General features: G+C 36.6%; 3 protein-coding genes across 6 annotated transcripts in view; 1 reads left to right on the top strand and 2 right to left on the bottom strand.

Moving 5' to 3' along the window:
- LOC127650078 (homeobox protein Hox-A3a-like) overlaps nucleotides 1-18,840 on the bottom strand; it is a 48,038-nt gene that overhangs the window by 23,477 nt on the left and 5,721 nt on the right. For 3 of the 4 annotated variants that reach the window (XR_007971391.1, XR_007971387.1, XR_007971388.1), the window contains exons 1-2: nucleotides 12,477-12,784; nucleotides 228-337 (exon numbers count right to left, since the gene is read on the bottom strand). The gene's annotated coding sequence lies outside the window, so the exon portion shown is untranslated. Of the gene's footprint in view, nucleotides 1-227; nucleotides 338-12,476; nucleotides 12,785-18,840 lie in introns of those variants that run through there. The other variant, XR_007971389.1, reaches the window with a different exon arrangement.
- The window catches only part of LOC127650079 (homeobox protein XHOX-3-like), a 55,009-nt gene continuing 37,237 nt past the window's right edge, over nucleotides 1,069-18,840 (top strand). The window contains exon 1 of the mRNA XM_052135280.1: nucleotides 1,069-1,760. Within this exon, the coding sequence (XP_051991240.1) occupies nucleotides 1,706-1,760 (55 nt within the window). The 5' untranslated portion in view covers nucleotides 1,069-1,705. The remainder of the gene's footprint in view (nucleotides 1,761-18,840) is intronic.
- Nucleotides 1,693-3,344, bottom strand: LOC127650084 (homeobox protein Hox-A5a-like). Its single transcript, XM_052135287.1, has 2 exons — nucleotides 2,635-3,344; nucleotides 1,693-2,135 (listed from the first exon to the last, which is right to left on the bottom strand). The coding sequence occupies exons 1-2, from the start codon at nucleotides 3,188-3,190 to the stop codon at nucleotides 1,885-1,887; spliced, it is 807 nt and encodes a 268-aa protein (XP_051991247.1). The 5' UTR covers nucleotides 3,191-3,344; the 3' UTR covers nucleotides 1,693-1,884.

Below are 18,840 nucleotides of genomic sequence, written 5' to 3' on the forward strand. Positions count from 1 at the left end.
TGAACAGATGCAAAGGGTTGAAATGTTACAGTAGGACGGAAAAAACTACAGTCAAGATGTAATTCCCCTTAGCCTACTTCCCATCTGCCGGACAAGTAGCCTCCTAACAGTGCAAACCTTCATTAACACAGTGGGAACTGAGCGCATTAGTGTTCTACTCATTATAAGGGTCTGGAGAGACTTATTTAACAGCAGCACAAGAATGAAACAAACCAACTTAAACTTACCATAAGATGACCTTCGTCCATTCAAGTGAATCCGGTCGGCATGTTTCCAGTCCATAGCAATCGTGTATGTCAGAAACATTGTGGAAGCAGTCAAGGAACACCTCTACGGTCTGCAGAGAAAGAGTCAACGAAGCTCCACGTCAGTGCGATTAAACTTCATATGCGATATAGTGTTGACTCCCCAAAACCATAAAACTGACTTTAATGGCCATCACGTGACTTTTTTATGGCCAGTGAGCCTAGTTGCCGACTGGCTCCGGGTGATATTTACGATCAAATTCATGGACTAACCCTGCTTATTTATCTTACCCGCCAATGTCACGGAACAAGAATGGCACAAGGTCTAGTAAAGTTTGAATCTCCAAACTCTGTCCAGCTTTCTGGAGAGAAGTGTTCTAGACTCTGGGCGTGGACGCACACTCATGTTGAGAGGTTGGCTAGGGGACCATAAGTGCCCCCTTTGCACAGCGGTTAAAATGGTGATTAGTGAGTCTCATACCTGTTGAACTTCTAGAGACAATACCAGAAACAAACTTTTACAGAAATAAAGACACTGAATTGTGCGGAGCACAGCGCTCTGCTTCATCTTGAATTTCAATAACAATTAATTGCATAAGCATTTAGATTAAATGATCCCGAAACTGGAGAATCTCGAAAGTGGAGTTGTTGTTGCTGTTTTTACCGATTTGTACATTGCAGTTTTATAAGACTAATTCTCGGTTCCATATAGCATTTCCATGTGACACATTTAATGATCTACACATATCACAGACATCCAGGCAAGAAGCAAACCTGACAACAATAAGATCTAATATTTAAAGTAAAAATTTTATTGGCATGACCATTGTATTCACGGTTAGCAATATTGTGTTTTCTGTATCATTCAATTCCAGTTATCATTCAAAATTCACGATAAGTTAAAACACATGTTGTTCAACATTTGAAAACGTAAAACAAACTCATATACACACATTCAAGTAGAAAAATTAGGCCACGACTCACATATATTCAGACAATTCTGAAATTAACAATTTTAACAATACACAATGATGACATTACAGCACGGCCCAAATAATTACAACTTTAGACTGACTATAAAATAAAATAAAATTCACTTGACATTTGATATCAAACTAAAATAAATACAGAATATACAAATGCATATTTACACACCAGAAGACATAAAAACAACAACACGTTTTTTTTGACAGAGTCAAAACTAACACCTTTACAAGTTTTCTTATCTTTCAGAAACGTCAAGAATTTTTCGTCAAAACGAATTCATTTACACCTTCAGGTGTTTTTTTTTTTTTTTTGAGACAGTGAAAAGTTCGAAACACAGCAACATTTCATGTAAACATTGAGAGTATTTATTTGTATTTATTTATATATTTATTGATTTTTATTTGTTTATTTTTTGCCAAAGCCGAAACACAGGATGCTCCCTGTCTCATGACCAATGGCAAGTCTTTGACGAAATGAGAAAAGCCCATAATCTTCATTCCCTCTGTTATGCGGAACAAACGCATACAGGTAAGGAAATATGACGCACGCACGCACGTACGCACACACACACACACACACACACACACACACACACACACACACACACACACACACACACATTTTAATGCACATATTCAGTATGTACACATTCTCAGGGTCGGTATCCGGCAGCAGCAGCTGGCATACTCATGCTCTTAAATTTGTTGTCTTTTTTCCATTTCATTCTGCGGTTTTGAAACCATATTTTGATTTGTCTCTCAGATAGACAGAGCGTGTGTGCAATCTCAATTCGTCGGCGACGTGTCAGGTACCGGTTGAAGTGGAATTCCTTTTCAAGCTCAAGTGTCTGGTAACGTGTGTAGGCTGTCCTCGCCCTTTTCCCCTCCGGTCCGGCCAAACTGTCTGTTATAAAAAAAAGTTATATATTGTCAGAGCTATAGTATACTGTAGGATCCAACAATATCAACTAAATAATGCAGAAGAAAAACAAAACAAATAAACTGTCATGCTGTCTAAAATATCTGTATTTAATGAATTTATAAGCATAACCATTCTTTAATGGATAAATAGACGATTAACAAAACATTAAGTTTACTTAATTAAATATATATATATATTTTATTATTTATTTTTTTTTAATTATTATTATTTTAAGAATAGACCCAATTACCCGAATTAGTCAACTATGAGAGTAAGTTAGAGGTGGCCCACTACGACATAATAGACCAAATAGTGGATAAAACCCAAATTAAATAACTGTATTTGCATAAGACATCGCCAAATATTTTGTGGCATTTAACAGGTACTTAGGTAAATCACATATTACTTCAACAATCAGTTTAATATAAAATACTATTAATAATAATTGAAAATAGCAGAAGTGCATGTTTGCCTTGTTTACCATGACTTATATGAAGTTTCCGCATCCATGGATAAATCTGTGGTTGCGACGTGTCGGAAACATTCACTGAGGTTGTCTGCGCACTTCCCGCTGGCTTTTCTTCCTCCATGGTGCTGGGCGCTTTAGAAATGTCCTCGCGACCGAGAAAAGCCCCGACACTGTTGGTCGCAGAGCCACTGGTATTCGGTAGTGAGGTTTTCAGGGCGAGATGTGGTGACTTTCTGACAGGAGAATTGGCTAAGGACGAGCAAGGGAGAGGGTCAGTGGAAAGCGATTGGGACTCAACGCTGCTCGTGGTAACCGTTTGATTGTATCGGGCAGGCGTCGTAGTTGGGCTGTCTGTGTAGTTTTGAGCTCGCTCACCAGATGAGAGGAAGTGTCCGGTGGTAGAGCGCCCGGTGCTAAGATCCATTCCATTGTAGCCATACCTATCCGAATGCATGCCAGTAGAATCTCTGTATTGGCCACTTGAGTTGTGATCTTCATAGTTATGTAAGGGATAGTCCGCGCCATTTGGATAGCGATCGCAGAATGAGTTCATAAAATAAGAGCTCATTGGTTGACAATAATTACCGTATAATTATTTTTATTACTTAAACTACTGTTGTGGAGAGAACAATACCGTGTGTGTTTGATTTGTTTCTCTTGATGGTTTTGAGGTTCTGTTGCACCCTTGCACAATTTATGTTGAATTATGGAAATGACTGAGACACAGACTTAATGCTCCCTTACGTAGGCTTCCAGATATGGGGTACGGCTAATAGTCACGTGTTTTTGTTGACCAGTCGTAAATCCTGTTCTGTGACCTCCAGCGGTAAACTCACGCGCAAGCAGGAAATCAGGGTGGAATTGTTTGGAGACGGGAGCGCGCAACTACAGTTTCATCAAACTAGCTGTTGTAGGCTCTGTTAAAGATTGTGGCCGCGCGCCACCCTCTGGTTAAAATCGGGACTCCCCTAAGTATCAAACTCGAAGCGTGCGTGCGACGAGGTCATTCAGAGGGTAACGACTCTGCAGTAGAAAAATTATGTCTGCCGAAACAATGCATCGTGACCTGCACACAAAACAGGCACACCAATGTCCAATTGATTCAGTAAATTGAAAGACACAAGCATATAGAGGTTTCGAACATGATCGTCAACAATTATATAAATATCAAATACAAAGGATATCAAGGATGACCTCTGAATGTCGATTATGGGTTGCCAATTTAAAATGAATTGACAGTGAAATCGAGCATACCCAAATATATATAGGCCTATGTTTTGATGACATTCTTAATCCAATATTTGGAAGGATTGAATTGTAATATTATTTTAAAAGAAACGATTCAGGGGACAATCTGACACTTTTACTTTGGTTTACTGAAAGCGTTGCAATTTATGCTTTCACATACACTACCGCTGTATGCCTACGTTGTTTTATGATGGAGGAAAGGATTTTTTTCCAAACCAAAGTACTATATCGCTTGATTTCATGTAGAAATTAAGTGCATCTTTACGGGAGCTGTCAGGTCCAACAGTCGAAGCTTTCGCCAATATGTCCAGTAAAGTGTCAAGTCATTGTTATTTGTATAGTTGGCCTATAATAGCGCTTTGTGCTTTCCACTATGCATATCGTATCAAAAGCTTTGCATGAGGTCATGCCTTAATGTCTTAATGCCCCCAGTGTACAACTTTTTTTTAGAAAATGATGCCTTGGTTTATATAAGCCCGCAGTGAGCAAGCCAAAGCGATTGTGCCAAGGGAAAAAATCGTAAGATGTTTGTTGGTGGAGAGACAAAACCTTGAGAGAAATTAGAGTCAATAGGATATAGATACATAATATTGACTTATATTATTGTAAAGCCAGAGGAGGCACCCTCCTCTGGCTTTACAATAATATAAGTCAATAGTATGTATCTATATAGTATTTAAGGCTAATACGTCTCTGTACATTATTATTATATTCAATAATTATGTTCAATAATTAAGGGAATCCAAGGCAACGTTTAAAACTGATTAAATTCAATTATATGAATAATGAAAAAGAGTCTTTGTATTCCATCCAAAATTGACTGTAGGCAGATGTCTCCCCTCTAAACGAAAATAGTGCGAAAATACTGTCAAACATCGATATTGCATGCAATCTTGTTTATGCGCTTAACGTTATGAAATACTACTGAAATGATTAAAAGAAATAACGAAGGCATTGGCGAGACAACAAACCCAATTTGATATAGGCCCGTGTTTCGATGACATTCTTAATCCAATATTGATTAAATAGTAGCCTAATGTATAATGTTAAAGAGTCTGTAGGCAGATGTTTCCCCTCTAAACGAAAATAGTGCGAAAATACTGACAAACATCGAAATTGCATGCAATCTTGTTTACGCCCTTAACGTTATGAAATATTACTGAATTTGTTAAAAGAAATAACGTTGGCATTGGTTAGACAGGGTTTCACATAAAGATGCACAACCTGATAGAGATGAATGAAAGTGGACCTTGAAAATGTTTATAATGTGATTGCACACGATGTGGATCATACTTAGCCAATAGGTTTTGTTCCTCTCCTATGACTTGAGACTTAACAGATGCACACAGAAGATTGCTTTGACGAACATCAGCGCTGTATTGAACTACTCCAAAGGCCTTGTCAATACAGAGTGCCACTTCGTATTCATAGATCACCTGGTTAGAGATTTATGCACTGTGGACTTGTAGCCAATTGCCATTATCCAACTTACAATTTGTAACTGCCATATAGGCTCCCAGACCAGAACGTGCCATTGGAGGAATGAACAAGAGGATATTTTGATTTAATAATTTAATTAGGCATATTTATTTAGGGTTACAACAATTTGGGTCTATTGTATTATTTAGGCCCATTTAAGTTACTAATGCAGGGTGACGTAAATTTAAACTCAGTTTTTCACAATTCCTGACATGCAATCATATAACTTCCCTGTCTTAGGTCAGTTAGGATCAGTAAGAATGTGAAATGTCAGAATAATAGAGAAAATGATCTATTTCAGCTTTTATTTCTTTCATCACATTCCCAGTGGGTCAAAAGTGTACATGCATTTTGTTAGAATTTGGTAGCATTGCTTTTAAATTGTTTAACTTGGGTCAAACATTTTGGGCAGCCTTCCACAAGCTTCTCACAATAAGTTTCTGGAATTTTGGCCCATTTTTCCAGACAGAACGGGTGTAACCAAGTCAGGTTTGTAGCCTCCCTTGCTTGCACACGCTTTTTCAGTTCTGCCCACAAATTTTCTTTCAGATTGAGGTCAGGATTTTGTGATGGCCACTCCAATACCTTGACTTTGTTGTCCTTAATCCATGTTTCCACAACTTTGGAGGTATGTTTGGGGTCATTGTCCATTTGGAAGACCCATTTGCGACCGAGCTTTAACTTCCTGGCTGATGTCTTGAGATGTTGCTTCAATATATTAATTAAATTTTTGAACAGAGGACAATTCTCCAAAAAGTAAGATCTTTGTCACCGTGTGCACTTGCAAAGTGTAGTCTGGCTTTTTTTTTTATAGTGGTTTTGGACCAGTGGCTTCTTCCATGCTGAGCAGCCTTTCAGGTTATGTCGATATAGGACTCGTTTTACTGTGGATATAGATACTTGTCTACCTGTTTCCTCCAGCATCTTTACAAGGTCCTTTGCTGATGATCTGGGATTGATTTGCATTTTTCACACCAAACTTTGTTAATCTCTAGGAGACAGAATGTGTCTCCTTCCTGAGCAGTTTGATGGCTACGTGGTCCATTGGTGTTTATACTTGCATACTATTGTTTGTACAGATGAAAGTCGTACCTTCAGGGATTTGGAAATTGCTCCCAAGGATGATCCAGACTTGTGGAGGTCCACAATTATTTTTCTGAGGTCTTGGCTAATTTCTTTTGATTTTCCCATGATGTCAAGCAAAGAGGCACTGAGATGGAAGGTAGGCCTTCAAATACATCCACAGATACAATTCCAATTCAGTACACCTCCTATCAGAAGCTAATTGGCTAAAGGCTTGAAATCCTTTTCTGGAATTTTTCAAGCTGCTTAAAGGCACAGTTATCTTAGTGTATGTAAACTTCTGACCCACTGGAATTGTGATATAGTCAATTAAAATGGAAAGAATCTGTGTGCAACCATTGTTGGAAAAATCTAATATTAAGTCTGTGCAGTGGTTAAAAAATTAGTTTTAATGACTTCAACCAAGTGTATGTACATTTTTGACTTCAACTGTATGTCCTCTTGTTATATTACTATGAGTTGGGTTTCCCAATAATGTTGCAACTTAAACTTTACAATTAACATCTCTCCTTATTTTATGATTGAGTAGTGCCTGTTTCCCAAACCAGCTCATAGATCGCTTGTTATAAAGTAGAACCTAAGTGCTTAATTACTGGAGCTTTCCAGCAAAAGGTGCTGATCACTTTGGCCAATATGTCCAGGAGCTTATCTTTTTTCAACATGAAAATAATGTGAGAATACTTACAAACATGGAAGTTGTTTGTAACTGGAGTGCCAAACATTATTACCCTTGCATTCTTTATAAGCAATTTAAAAATAAATAAACTGAGGTTTCAGATGTATTGATGCTCAATTTATATGGATCAATGACAGTGAGGCAAGAAATGTATGTAATGCACACAATGAGTGTCTCTCATGTAGCCCTTTGTTTCTTTGGCTGGAAACTGAACAGATGCACACAGAACAGGATTAGAATGATGGGATTCAGAACTGTCCTACCAAATTCTAAATATATTCTAATAGATCATGGTTAGAGTTCTAACTGTGTACTTGTAGCCTTACTACCATTATGCAGCAAGTAATTTTTGTCTGCCTTGTAAACTTTGAACCAACCATTGGAGGAAGGAAAAAGAAGAGGAGGAGGAAGAGAGAGAGAGAGGTAATTGCTCATTGCACATTGTCGCTATAATCTCCTTTGTTAACCGTCTTTTAATTATTTATTTAGACCTATTTATTTAAGTTTTAAACTGCAGGGATTACTCAAATGTCTCTTCTCTAAAAAAATTTTTTAATAAGAACATATCATTTTGTATTGCTTTTATGTTTATCAAAGTGGGCCAATAAAACATAATCCTTCTGTATTATGTGACATTTAAATCTTTAGACCTTTCATAATATCCAGACAGCAGAGTCTGCCTATTCATTTTAATGCGATTTTACTTAATGCGAAGTCTTTCTAGCAAGTCAGTCCACTGTCGGCCATCGTTGGAACGCTCTTGTTAGGCTATTTCCAGTCATATCAGTGCAGCTCCTATCTACTTGAATGGAGAATGACCGAAATCTAAAAAAAGTTTGGTCAAGATTATGATCAAAGAACACATTTTAAATGAGCATATTACGCTAAAAAACTAAATTTTCCCAGCTTGTACCTTGATTGGGCATTCTCTACTAAATCATCCCTGATTTTACTCAACACTTTTTTTTTTATCTGTATGGCTTTCCAATGATCCAAATATATTAATTAAACATATTAAATGTCCAATAAGTTGCACTTATTGGACATAAGAGTGGTTCAAAGCTCTCCTTAAGTTACAAATGATTTTACATACTACTTAGATAACGATGCATTTGGGAAACATGCTGTAGAGGTTAAGTATTATTTTAGTGCTACTAATGTTCTACTTAGTGCTTCGGGAAAACCAGCACTATATAATTATATTCCATTTAATTATAAACCAAATTGATTCAATACAATTGCATAAAGACACAACATTAACTGTATTAACAGGATACAGTTTACCCCAAACCACCAGGGGCCCCCACAAAGCAAGTTCGCTTTTTTTACCCTATTTATTTTATAATATACTAAAAGCTGCAAGAAAGACTCAGGCAGCTGTTATGGCACAAATACATGCAGTTATAGGTCACCCACTTGTGGCCAGAGAGGGAAGGGAGAATGTTATCGCAAGGAGAGAGTTGTATCTAGATGTGACAGGCATGTGTGCAAAGGGTTTTTCATCATCATAAAGCTCACCTACAACAGGAATATGATTGTTCTGGATTAATCCGGAATTTCGTTTTTTACGACCTAAAATGTGACCAACGTGAACTGTGTAAATCCATTCAAAAAATAAAATGTAGGAGGTTTTCATATTTGGAGTGACTATTTGCAGCTCAATGTAAATAGCATCAGCCACACAGAGCAGCTATTTGCACTCCAATAGTCACAGGAATATACGTCAAACTAGACAACAGGTGTTGCTGCAGTGGCTGGGGTGCAAAGTGTGAATGTGTACTGTTGTCCTAGCGAACCTGGTTCGATTCTGCCATTTGTCCCCTTCTTTTTCCCATCCAATTTCCTATTTCCACTCTTAATATTTACTTTAATACCACTTAAATAATAGATAAAACTGAATATAAATGTTGATTTCATCGCAGTGATTTGGTCGAGATGAGGCTGTCAGGACTTCATTCAAGACAGGTTTATTATAATTAATTAAGAGAAATAAAGTGGTTGGATAAAAAACAGGTTTGAACCATTGTCACAGTTGCTGACAGATTACAAATGGCTACTGTTAGAGCAATTCCAGTGTTACTGATGTGGTATTTGCAGTGAAATCATGAAATTTAACTTCACATATACTCAGTTTATCGAAACCATTTATAATCAGAAAACCCTGCAGATACAGTCCAGACATTAGAAAATGTTTAGTTTAAACACGTTTTTTTATTTTTATTTAGATCAGCAAAAATAACTGGAGGGTGGGAGGGGTTGATGGTAAAGGGGGGAGATGGGTGGCCTCACAAGTAGGAAACGGCCCAGTGTATTAAGTTGTATGAAGTGTAATTTCGCAAATGTCCTGCAGGAGTCTGTATAAGTCGATGTCCTTAATTTTATTTTAAGCGCTCTACAATTACTCTAAGCACTCTCAAAGCAGATCTACAACGATTTTCAAGTAGCCTAATACTCAGTTGTGATGGTTTGGGAAACAGCCTATAATTTATGGTTGATTCATAGGAGCGTTTCTTCTACTTAGCTTTTGGGAAATGAGACCCAGATGGATTCAAGCACAAAAGTGCCAAAACCCAACTGACGGTTCTGGGAGACAAGCTAAGACCAGTCAACCAGTTTAGGCTGGGTTTAGCTTTTTTGTAAGGTTCAAAATTTAAAGGCACACTCAGTAAGTTTTTAGTTGGCTCTTACTCGTCCCAATAGTACCAGTGGTTTTAGACTCTATACTGAAACCTATCGTTATGGATGCACAACGTTTGTTTACACACTGCTGCAGCTTCACACCGAATATGTTTGTTTATCTTCTTTTTAGTCTGTTCTTTACTCATTCTACACACGTCTGTATAATGGACATTCTTGGATTTAATCCAAACTAATTTGTACCCTTTTTGTGCATTGAACTGTGACCGAAAAGCCATGATTCATGAGCTCTCTGCTGGCTGTGACCATCTTGATGCTATGCCGTTTGACGGTAATCTGCGTTACAGAGTTACAGGTCATAACTGTTTGTTTCGCCATTTAAAATAAACATGTTATTATTATTTTAATTATTATTTGTAGTAACATGGTCAATTGTATGACACAGGTTGTCATGTATTGTAGGCCTAAACATGGCAGAGTCCATAAGGGGCCACCTGGTCCATGTAAAATGAAACAGATTTAATTGAGATTCTGATAGGACTGGAGTCTTCATCTAATGTAAGTGTAATTTCCAACATATATACATAACATATGCAATTCATGTCTTTATGAGTGAAACTTGTTTAAACTTACTGAGTGTAGGCCTACTTTTAAGAAAACAACTTCAGACAGTTAATATTGCACACAGCACATTCTTGCGTATTCATGGTTTAAGTATTTTTTGGGAAATAAAAAAAGGAAAGGGCACCTCAGAGCTAAGATTCAACGTTGTCTGGAGTGCTGAAATGTCACATTTGAATTGCTCGTCATTGTAACTTTATAGCTTTTTGTGACACTTTAAAAATATGTGCAATTTACCTGCCTTTTTTATTTACCGAGTGATTTCCCATAGTTATAGTCCTATTTATAGTTACCTTGCACTTTAGGGACATTTAGGCTATCAAGTGGTGGATAACAGTTACCGCACTGCTGCTCAACATTGTGGGCGACAGCGCCATTGGGTGTAAATTCAAAATGTATTTTAACATTTAAAATACGCATAACATTTATGAAAAAGATTCTGCTCCTGGGGACAGTTTTTCAACTTTCAGTTAACCTTTTGGCTCACAACCTGAAAGTTCGTTATTGCCCGTGTAATAACAAGCCCGGTCTCCCCTAAATGATTTCTCCAAAACACTTGTAAAACAACTTCTAAAACGATAATCAATTTAAAATACTTTTGGACAAACACAGCGTAATTTTGTGGCCAATTTTATGTTTCCACTCTCCGACAATGCAAATAGGCTTATTTAAACATCAGACATAGGCATCAGCCCTTTTTAAAGTGCGTTGGCGTTGTAATAGGCCTACATACGATTAAATAAAACATTCTGCTATTACATATCTTTCAGATGTATATGATGATATTGCACTGTTTAATAAAAATTGAACAGTTTTGATAACAGCGCTGATCTCTAGAATCTGGAAAAAGGTAGCCTATGATGTTTTATTCTCATTCTCACTCCAAAAGCGTCAAAGACTGACGCACGCGCAAGAGCCCAGCGCGTCAATCTACAGACGCCAAAAGCGCCCTCTGGCGCCAATATTACGATGCAACCGACAAGTGTGTTCTTTTTAATGAGAAACCTTTGACGTCAACTGACTGACACAATGGGCAGTGCTGGATTGGTAAACTAGAATACCGTGTATATCACATGATGGATATCTAAGTGTCTCTTTCGTGTTTTTTAAGGTTGATTATCCGATAGGTTTTAGAAATGGGGTTGGGTTAGGGGTTATATTATATACGATTGTATAATGTAATATCACACTAATATATTTATAAGTAGGCCTATTATAACATTGAGGTTAAGCACACGAAATAATATTCAAAGATTAATAACTGACGACAAAGTTTTCTGGTTGAAAAAAATGGGGTTTCTCACACCGTCAACGAGAGGACACCAGAGGGCACCTTTGACGTCATCATGCAGACGCGGACGGCTTCTGCACAAGCTTCAAACGGGTTGGATAGACTCACATATTCACAACATATATGTTACCGTGATATGTTTGCTATAACAAGTGAACCCACTTGCCGCTGCAGCCTGTAAAATGGATCGCCACCAAGCGATAGTTTTTAGGTACAACCGTTTCCCTCGTCACACACATTTAATTCAAGATAATACTGCACCCCTTCTTTGAACTATATTTTTGTCTTACTCAAATGCATTATTATAACCCAAATCTTGTTAAAATTATCTCATGCTTGCACTACACCTGAGCAATTACGAATAAAAGGTATTAAGATGCAGTGAAAGCTAGTATATATATTTTTTTCTTTCTTGAAGAAATGAAACTAAATTTTTTTGTCAAGACTGAATTTAGCCAGGCCACCGAGATTGTTCTCAATAAAAATGGTTTTACAGTTTTCTTTTTTTCTTTTTTTTTATGAGAAAGGTTGAACAAAGGTTATTTCATCACGACAAGATCGTCCAGAAGTATATTAGCACACATGATACAGTCAGCTATCAAGCTGTTTTCACTTCATATCCCTCATGGAAAACAAGCAACAACAATTGCAGCAGCAGCAGCCAGAACAATAAAACAAAAAATAACATGAAAAATTTATAAAATATTTTATATTATATTATATAGCCAATTTCCGTGTTCATTCTTACATAACCACAACATTAAGTTAAAATCAGTTCCCAGAGATGTCGTAGTACGTACAAAAATACAGTGTCCATACCGTTCAGTGTGTCTGGTCCACGAAAGCAAGAAAGGTTGTTATGAGAAATATTTCATAGCTCTTCGGATAACTGCTCTCTCCGGCAAAAGCGTGACAAACGGGATAAGCAATAAACTAATTTACTACCAATCAGTGTGCAAGTCCTTGGCAGGGATCCTCACCTTAGAATGAAATAAAACAACACATAAATAAATTGAAGGAAGATTATACGGAATATCGCTGGAAAAAGAAGCCCAGGCAAGCAAGGTCAGGAGAAGAATGCAGCTCTATTTTAGGTTCGGCTGCATACACAGAAAAAGTTCACGTTAATGTGGCCTTAAGAACATGTGACGAACCGGTATCCAATAGGAGCTAGCGTTGCCTCGTAAAGTTGTATGGCAGAGTAGTAAATTTTCGTACACAGGAACAGATTTATAGCTTCTCCGTGATAGAGCAGGACAGTGGTGGGGGCTGGGTAGCAATGTTTGCTGTTAGCCGCCATTTTGCAAAGAGAAGTTTAAAGGAAAAGAAATTCTAGGTTATTTAGCTGCATTAAAAATATTTTTTATAAGTAAAAGTTGGGTTTACACATGGTACGACAATCTCTTTGGACAATGACAGCTCTCGACACAACGCTCTAAGGATTAATTTAGACCAATATATCTCATGTTTACATCTTGCAAGAAAAATAATGGATCTTTTTGAAAGTTGATATAGGCTTAGCTGTACGCTTTGTTGGTTTATTTCAACGGAGCAGGCTATACATCTTTCAAGCAGACACAACGATGGAAATACATTATGCAACCAGATACGCACTGGGAAGCCTCTAAATTAAGACACACTAGGTAATTGATTTATTACCAGAGAACCAGAGCATTAAAACTTTTACGACTTCACACATACATGAACAGCTGCATCGGCCGTTAAATGGATGCAGTTACAGAACACTAGCCTCTGACACCAGATACATAATACATGAGCTGTCTCAAACAAACCGGAGAGTCATAGCTCACATTCTCACTGGGGGATACACGCGCGTGAGGTTCTGTTCGTTCATGTTTTTGCTGTGCTATATATGATTGTGTGGCGGGAGGCATCATGTTGAAAGAGCCACATTGTGACATTGACTTCAGGTCTAAGCATTTAAACACCACACACACACACACACACACACACACATGTTGGTCTACATATCATTCTGAGGACTTTCTATAGACATAATTATTTTTATACTGTACAAACTAAACCCTTAACCTAACACAACCCCTAATCCTCGCAGAAAACTTTCTGCATTTTTACATTTTCAATAAAACATCGTTTAAAATGTTTTTTAAGCTTATGGGGACACAGAAATGTCCTCATAAACCACATTTATAGCATAATACCCTTGTAATTACCAGTTTGTAACCTAAAATATTGTCCTCGTAAACCACATAATCATGCCCACACACACCTCCTTTGACACTGACAACAAATGCCTTCACTCAAAGGCACAATTCCTGACCAGTGCTAAGGAATAGGAGTCATTCGCGCGCTGACTGAGACAGCCATTCACAATATGAATCCCGCCGAGAAGTTGAGCAGGATCCATGGAATTACAGTGTCGTTTTTACGAGGTATGGTGATATACAAGGCTATTACAGCCAAAGTTCATATTAAATCTCTCCTCACTGGCATTGGTCCCATGAAGTCACATGATTGTTCTGCAAAAACAATAAGTATTCCTGTTGCGATTTCATCAGTTTGAAAGGAGGTGCAGCCACATTCTAAGTTAGATTATGGGTGTTCTCATAAATATGAGTTAAATTGGTTCATTAATGAACCACTGTAAATTATCACAATTAAACCTGTAATTTCATGAGCACAGTAATTTAATATGTAAGAATCAGTAATTCATAAGATCATTAGGCCGCATTTTAAAAAATGAAATTCGAGGTCTGTTTTGATTGAGATTTTTTCCTTGTATTTTTTAAATTGATCAAACTAAGATTAAGATATAAACAAAGAAACATTTAATACGACTAACAGAGAGCCTGGAAAATTTTTGAAAGCTGAAACCTTATCTGAACACTTATCCGATTAGGAGGTTTTGCTGACATCAAGTGGTCGGACTGAATAACAACAATGCAGATAACAGCCATCCGTGACCATAAACAGTGGTTTCTTTTTCGCTGGAACATCAACATATGTCAATACATTAATATAGTACTATTCCAATGTTATAATGCTGTGTATTCTCACAAAATAATAATAATAATAATAATAATAATAATAATAATAATAATAATAATAATAATAATAATAATAATAATAACAACAACTACATTTATTTCAGGTCACACAATAGGCCTACTATTTTTTTTTTTTTTACCAATTTCTTTTTTTCTTACACTCTGTAATTGTGGACACTATTATTGAGACATATTCCGAAATGTACCCACATTTTTATCGACATGTTATACATTTTGTCTGGATAAATTCTCGCTAGTGCAACACAAAAAACGTTGGCCAAAAATGTTAAAAGCATTTTTTTAAGGACGTTAATAAAAAAAAAAAAAACATTTTTACATGCCAGCCAGTTTCACACCTTGCTTTTAATATTTTTCAGATTAACCCAAATTGTTTGAATAAATTTGTAATGGTTGCTTTTATTAGAAATGATCTGGCATTTAATAATTGTTAAAATAATCATGGCTGCGTTTCCCAATAATGTTGCAATTTAAGATTTAACGATCATCTTAAATAACGTCTCTCGTTATTTCAAGATGGAGTAATGCCTGTTTCCCAAACCAGCACGTAGATCGCTCCTTATAAAAATTTAGAACTTACGTGCTTCGTTAAAGGAGCTGTCCAGTCCAAAGGTGCTTATCACTTTGGCCATGATGTCCAGGTCAGGTGTTTATCTTCTCAAAATAAATACAAGGTAGAAATACTGACAAAGATAGAAGTTGTCTGTAACCTTGTTGAAGCGCCGAAATGTATTACCTAACTATTACAGAATTTAATTAAATTAATAAATAATGATGGCTTTAGTAAGACGGAGTATAGGCCTATATTGATGAAAGAAGAGGAGGAATATACAGAGAGAGAGTGAGAGAGAGAGAGAGAGAGATTGCATACTCTAGCTTTAATCTCCTCTCTTAACCATAGTTTAATTATATTTAAGCATATTTGATTTTTTGATTTACACTAAGTGCAAATAGCCCATCTTTTTGGCAGAGGCTATTTACACTAACTCCGCCCACACTCCTCAGACCAAACTCAAGACAGCCACAACAGATTTATTTGGGGTCAACTGCTGATCAAATGAAGGTGGACATATTTGATTTTTTCACAATGGGGCAGATACATTAAACTGGTAAACGGGATAGACATTTAGTGGATTAATAGATTGGATAACTAAGTGACTGCTTCAATAGTCTATGGAAACACAGGAGAATCTGCTCCCCTGTGCATCTCTGGTTGAAACGATGGTATATGTATGTGTTGTCACTTGATATACTTTTTCCATGTATCTACTGTTAAAATTTCCTATAATACTACTTATTGTAATACACAAAATAGATGCATCGCAGTGATTTGGTCACAGAAGGTCGGGTAGTTGAGAGAAGGATTTGATCCAGATAAAATTAACCTTTTTTTTCACCACTGTTTATCCTCTGAAATAGTTTACAATATCCTGATGATAAAAATATATTAATTAATTTATTAAATGTCCCATTGTCTTTGAACTGTGAAAGATGCTAGAAAAATATGTTTCGACTGCCCTTAATGGTTTAATAGCGGTTCAATGCACTCGTTAATTCACGAAAGTTTTTACGAACTAGAATTCAAATTAGATAACGATGCTTTTGGGAAACGCGCCTTAGCACTACTTAAGTGCTACTTACGTCCTACTTAGTGCTTCGGGAAACCCAGCCCTTGTCTGTCTAATTTCTCAAGGTGGTACATGTTTCATTAACGATAAGTAGGTTGCAGTAATGAGACTGAAAGTTAGAATATCTATAATTAATAATAAAAAAAAAAACATTAAAAACTTAGACAATCTGTTCCCCTTTCTCTCACACAATATATCATTTGACCTCTAACACACAACAATATAAAAATTATTGATTTTAATTAGGCCTATAACGATCTGCCAAGCTTGAGTATATCTGTTGATATTTAGCAATATTATTATTTATTTATTTATTTATTTATTTTTTTGCGTCAACCACCTGCCCTCTAGGTACTGAAATTGGTATTAGCATTAAAAAATATATGTCAGTCGACTACTTGATACTTGATATAACTTTAAAGTGTGTAGGCCTATGGGTGTTCCGTCAAAATTATGCTAACACATAATTAAGCATATTGTTTTCGGATCCCATGTACCTCTTACAGCATTAAACAAAAGAGACAATTATAAGTTGAAATAATAAGAGTTTTTTTTTTTTATCATTACTGCAATCAGATTCTCATTCCCACAATTAGTAAAACATTTTTCGGTAATGAGCTGACCGAACACAAAATCCCTAATAATTGGGGCACCCACAAGTGAGGAAAAAATATCGCATCATCAAACAGGGATACAGTATTTTGACTACTAGTTTAGTGGTCAAAAATGGTAATATTCATTGAAACATTTGTCTTACAAATTTAGCAGTAATGAGAATGCATACCAAAAATAGGACACACAAATACAGCATTCTTAATAAAGAGAGATTTACTAAATCGGTTTATTTAGGCTACAATTGGGCCTTTAACATAGGCTACATTATTCAATCAATCGTTTATTTGGTTTATAATAGGGCCTAAATTAAATTGTCCCAGTTTTGAATTTGGACGCATAGGTATTGAAAAATTAACCAGAAAATGTAAACATTTAAAAATAAAACGGAATCCTTTGTCATCTGTATGTGCAAAATGGAGGACGTGTACATATTGTATATATAAGTTTCAGACTAAAATTTCAAAATTATTTTTAATAATAGAAGTTCACACTGCCATGGTTAAATTCTCCACATGGGCTCAGATATGAATACGTGTAAAAGTGACCAACATGTGTGCACGTAAAAACACTGTATATGAAATATTTTCTCATGTAAGCGAGAATATTTCTCATCTTTCTTGAGAATATATACTGATTGCACTGACATACAGTTTATAAGCCAATACAAATGGTGATTGAGTTTGCCGTATAGGGCGAGCTGCAGTCACAGAAGCCAATAAAACTAGATTGTTTCCGCTGGCTTTTTGTGCACACAGTCGAGTCTCATTGAAAGCATTGAAGGTTTGAGGGGGGAAATCTCCAAATGGGTGTTGGGCCTCTGAAAACGGTCTAAATGTGTCTGGTCGGCCATAAAGCCATTTAACACGGAATGCCAGACAGTGTTGCCGAGTCTACAATTCATGGTCTTGTCTGGCGGTGAGGCCTTTGAAGTCAATGTCCATCCACCAAAGCTGTGCCTACCTCAAAAAACGTCCAGTATAGGTCGTACGCTACTTACTAACAATTTTTTTTAAAAGGTTTCTATTTGAAGCAGACGGCATCCATTATGACAGCCCGAACCCACGCATAAAAGCACCTCATCATGGGGGTACGGTGCCAAGTCTGGTCCGTTCTTATAATTCCACATTTTCATGCACACATGGCGAGTTATTCACTGGTCTCAGCTGTCGAGCCTCGTAACATCTCTGTTGTTTTGCGTTCTCTCGCCTCGCAGCGCTTTGCACCCCATAAACGGTTATAGCGGCAATTGTCTTTTATGGTGGTATGCAACTAACAACCTCATCGGCCAGGGCTGCGTTTCCCAAAAGCACGGCATGCTTAAGTTGATTGTTGAGACCACTGGCGCCAATGGTTTCTACGATCTACTCAGGCTTACGATGCTTTTGGGAAACGCAGCCCAGACGATCGACGAGCCTGCTTTCCCCTAGTTCAAACTTGCCCAACATAGCCTCTTCTCAGAATACATTTCTCTGAAATTATGGCAGGTCTGTGAATTACAAAAAAATCTTTTTTTTTTTTGTTGTTGCGTAAAATATATATTTGAGGGTATTAGGCTTGAAGGGGAAAGCTGAAAGAGGTAGAACATTTTTCGTATAAACGAAATACCTTAGATTCACATCCGTTTCACGTCTCCCACAATACAAAACTTGGTTATCATCCATCATTTCTAATAAATACTTTCTGTTATTTTTAGATATCACTGTTTATTTAAAAAAATATACAAGATTCCAAATGTTGTATATATATATATATATATATATATATATATATATATATATATATATATATATATATATATATATATATATATATATATATATATAAACTTAACATGTACATGTTTGTTTTTAAATTCTCAATTTCATTGTTTTTTTTATATCCCGAGGAATACAG

This window comes from Xyrauchen texanus, chromosome 10 (genome assembly GCF_025860055.1).
Source record: "Xyrauchen texanus isolate HMW12.3.18 chromosome 10, RBS_HiC_50CHRs, whole genome shotgun sequence".
NCBI lineage: Eukaryota > Metazoa > Chordata > Actinopteri > Cypriniformes > Catostomidae > Xyrauchen > Xyrauchen texanus.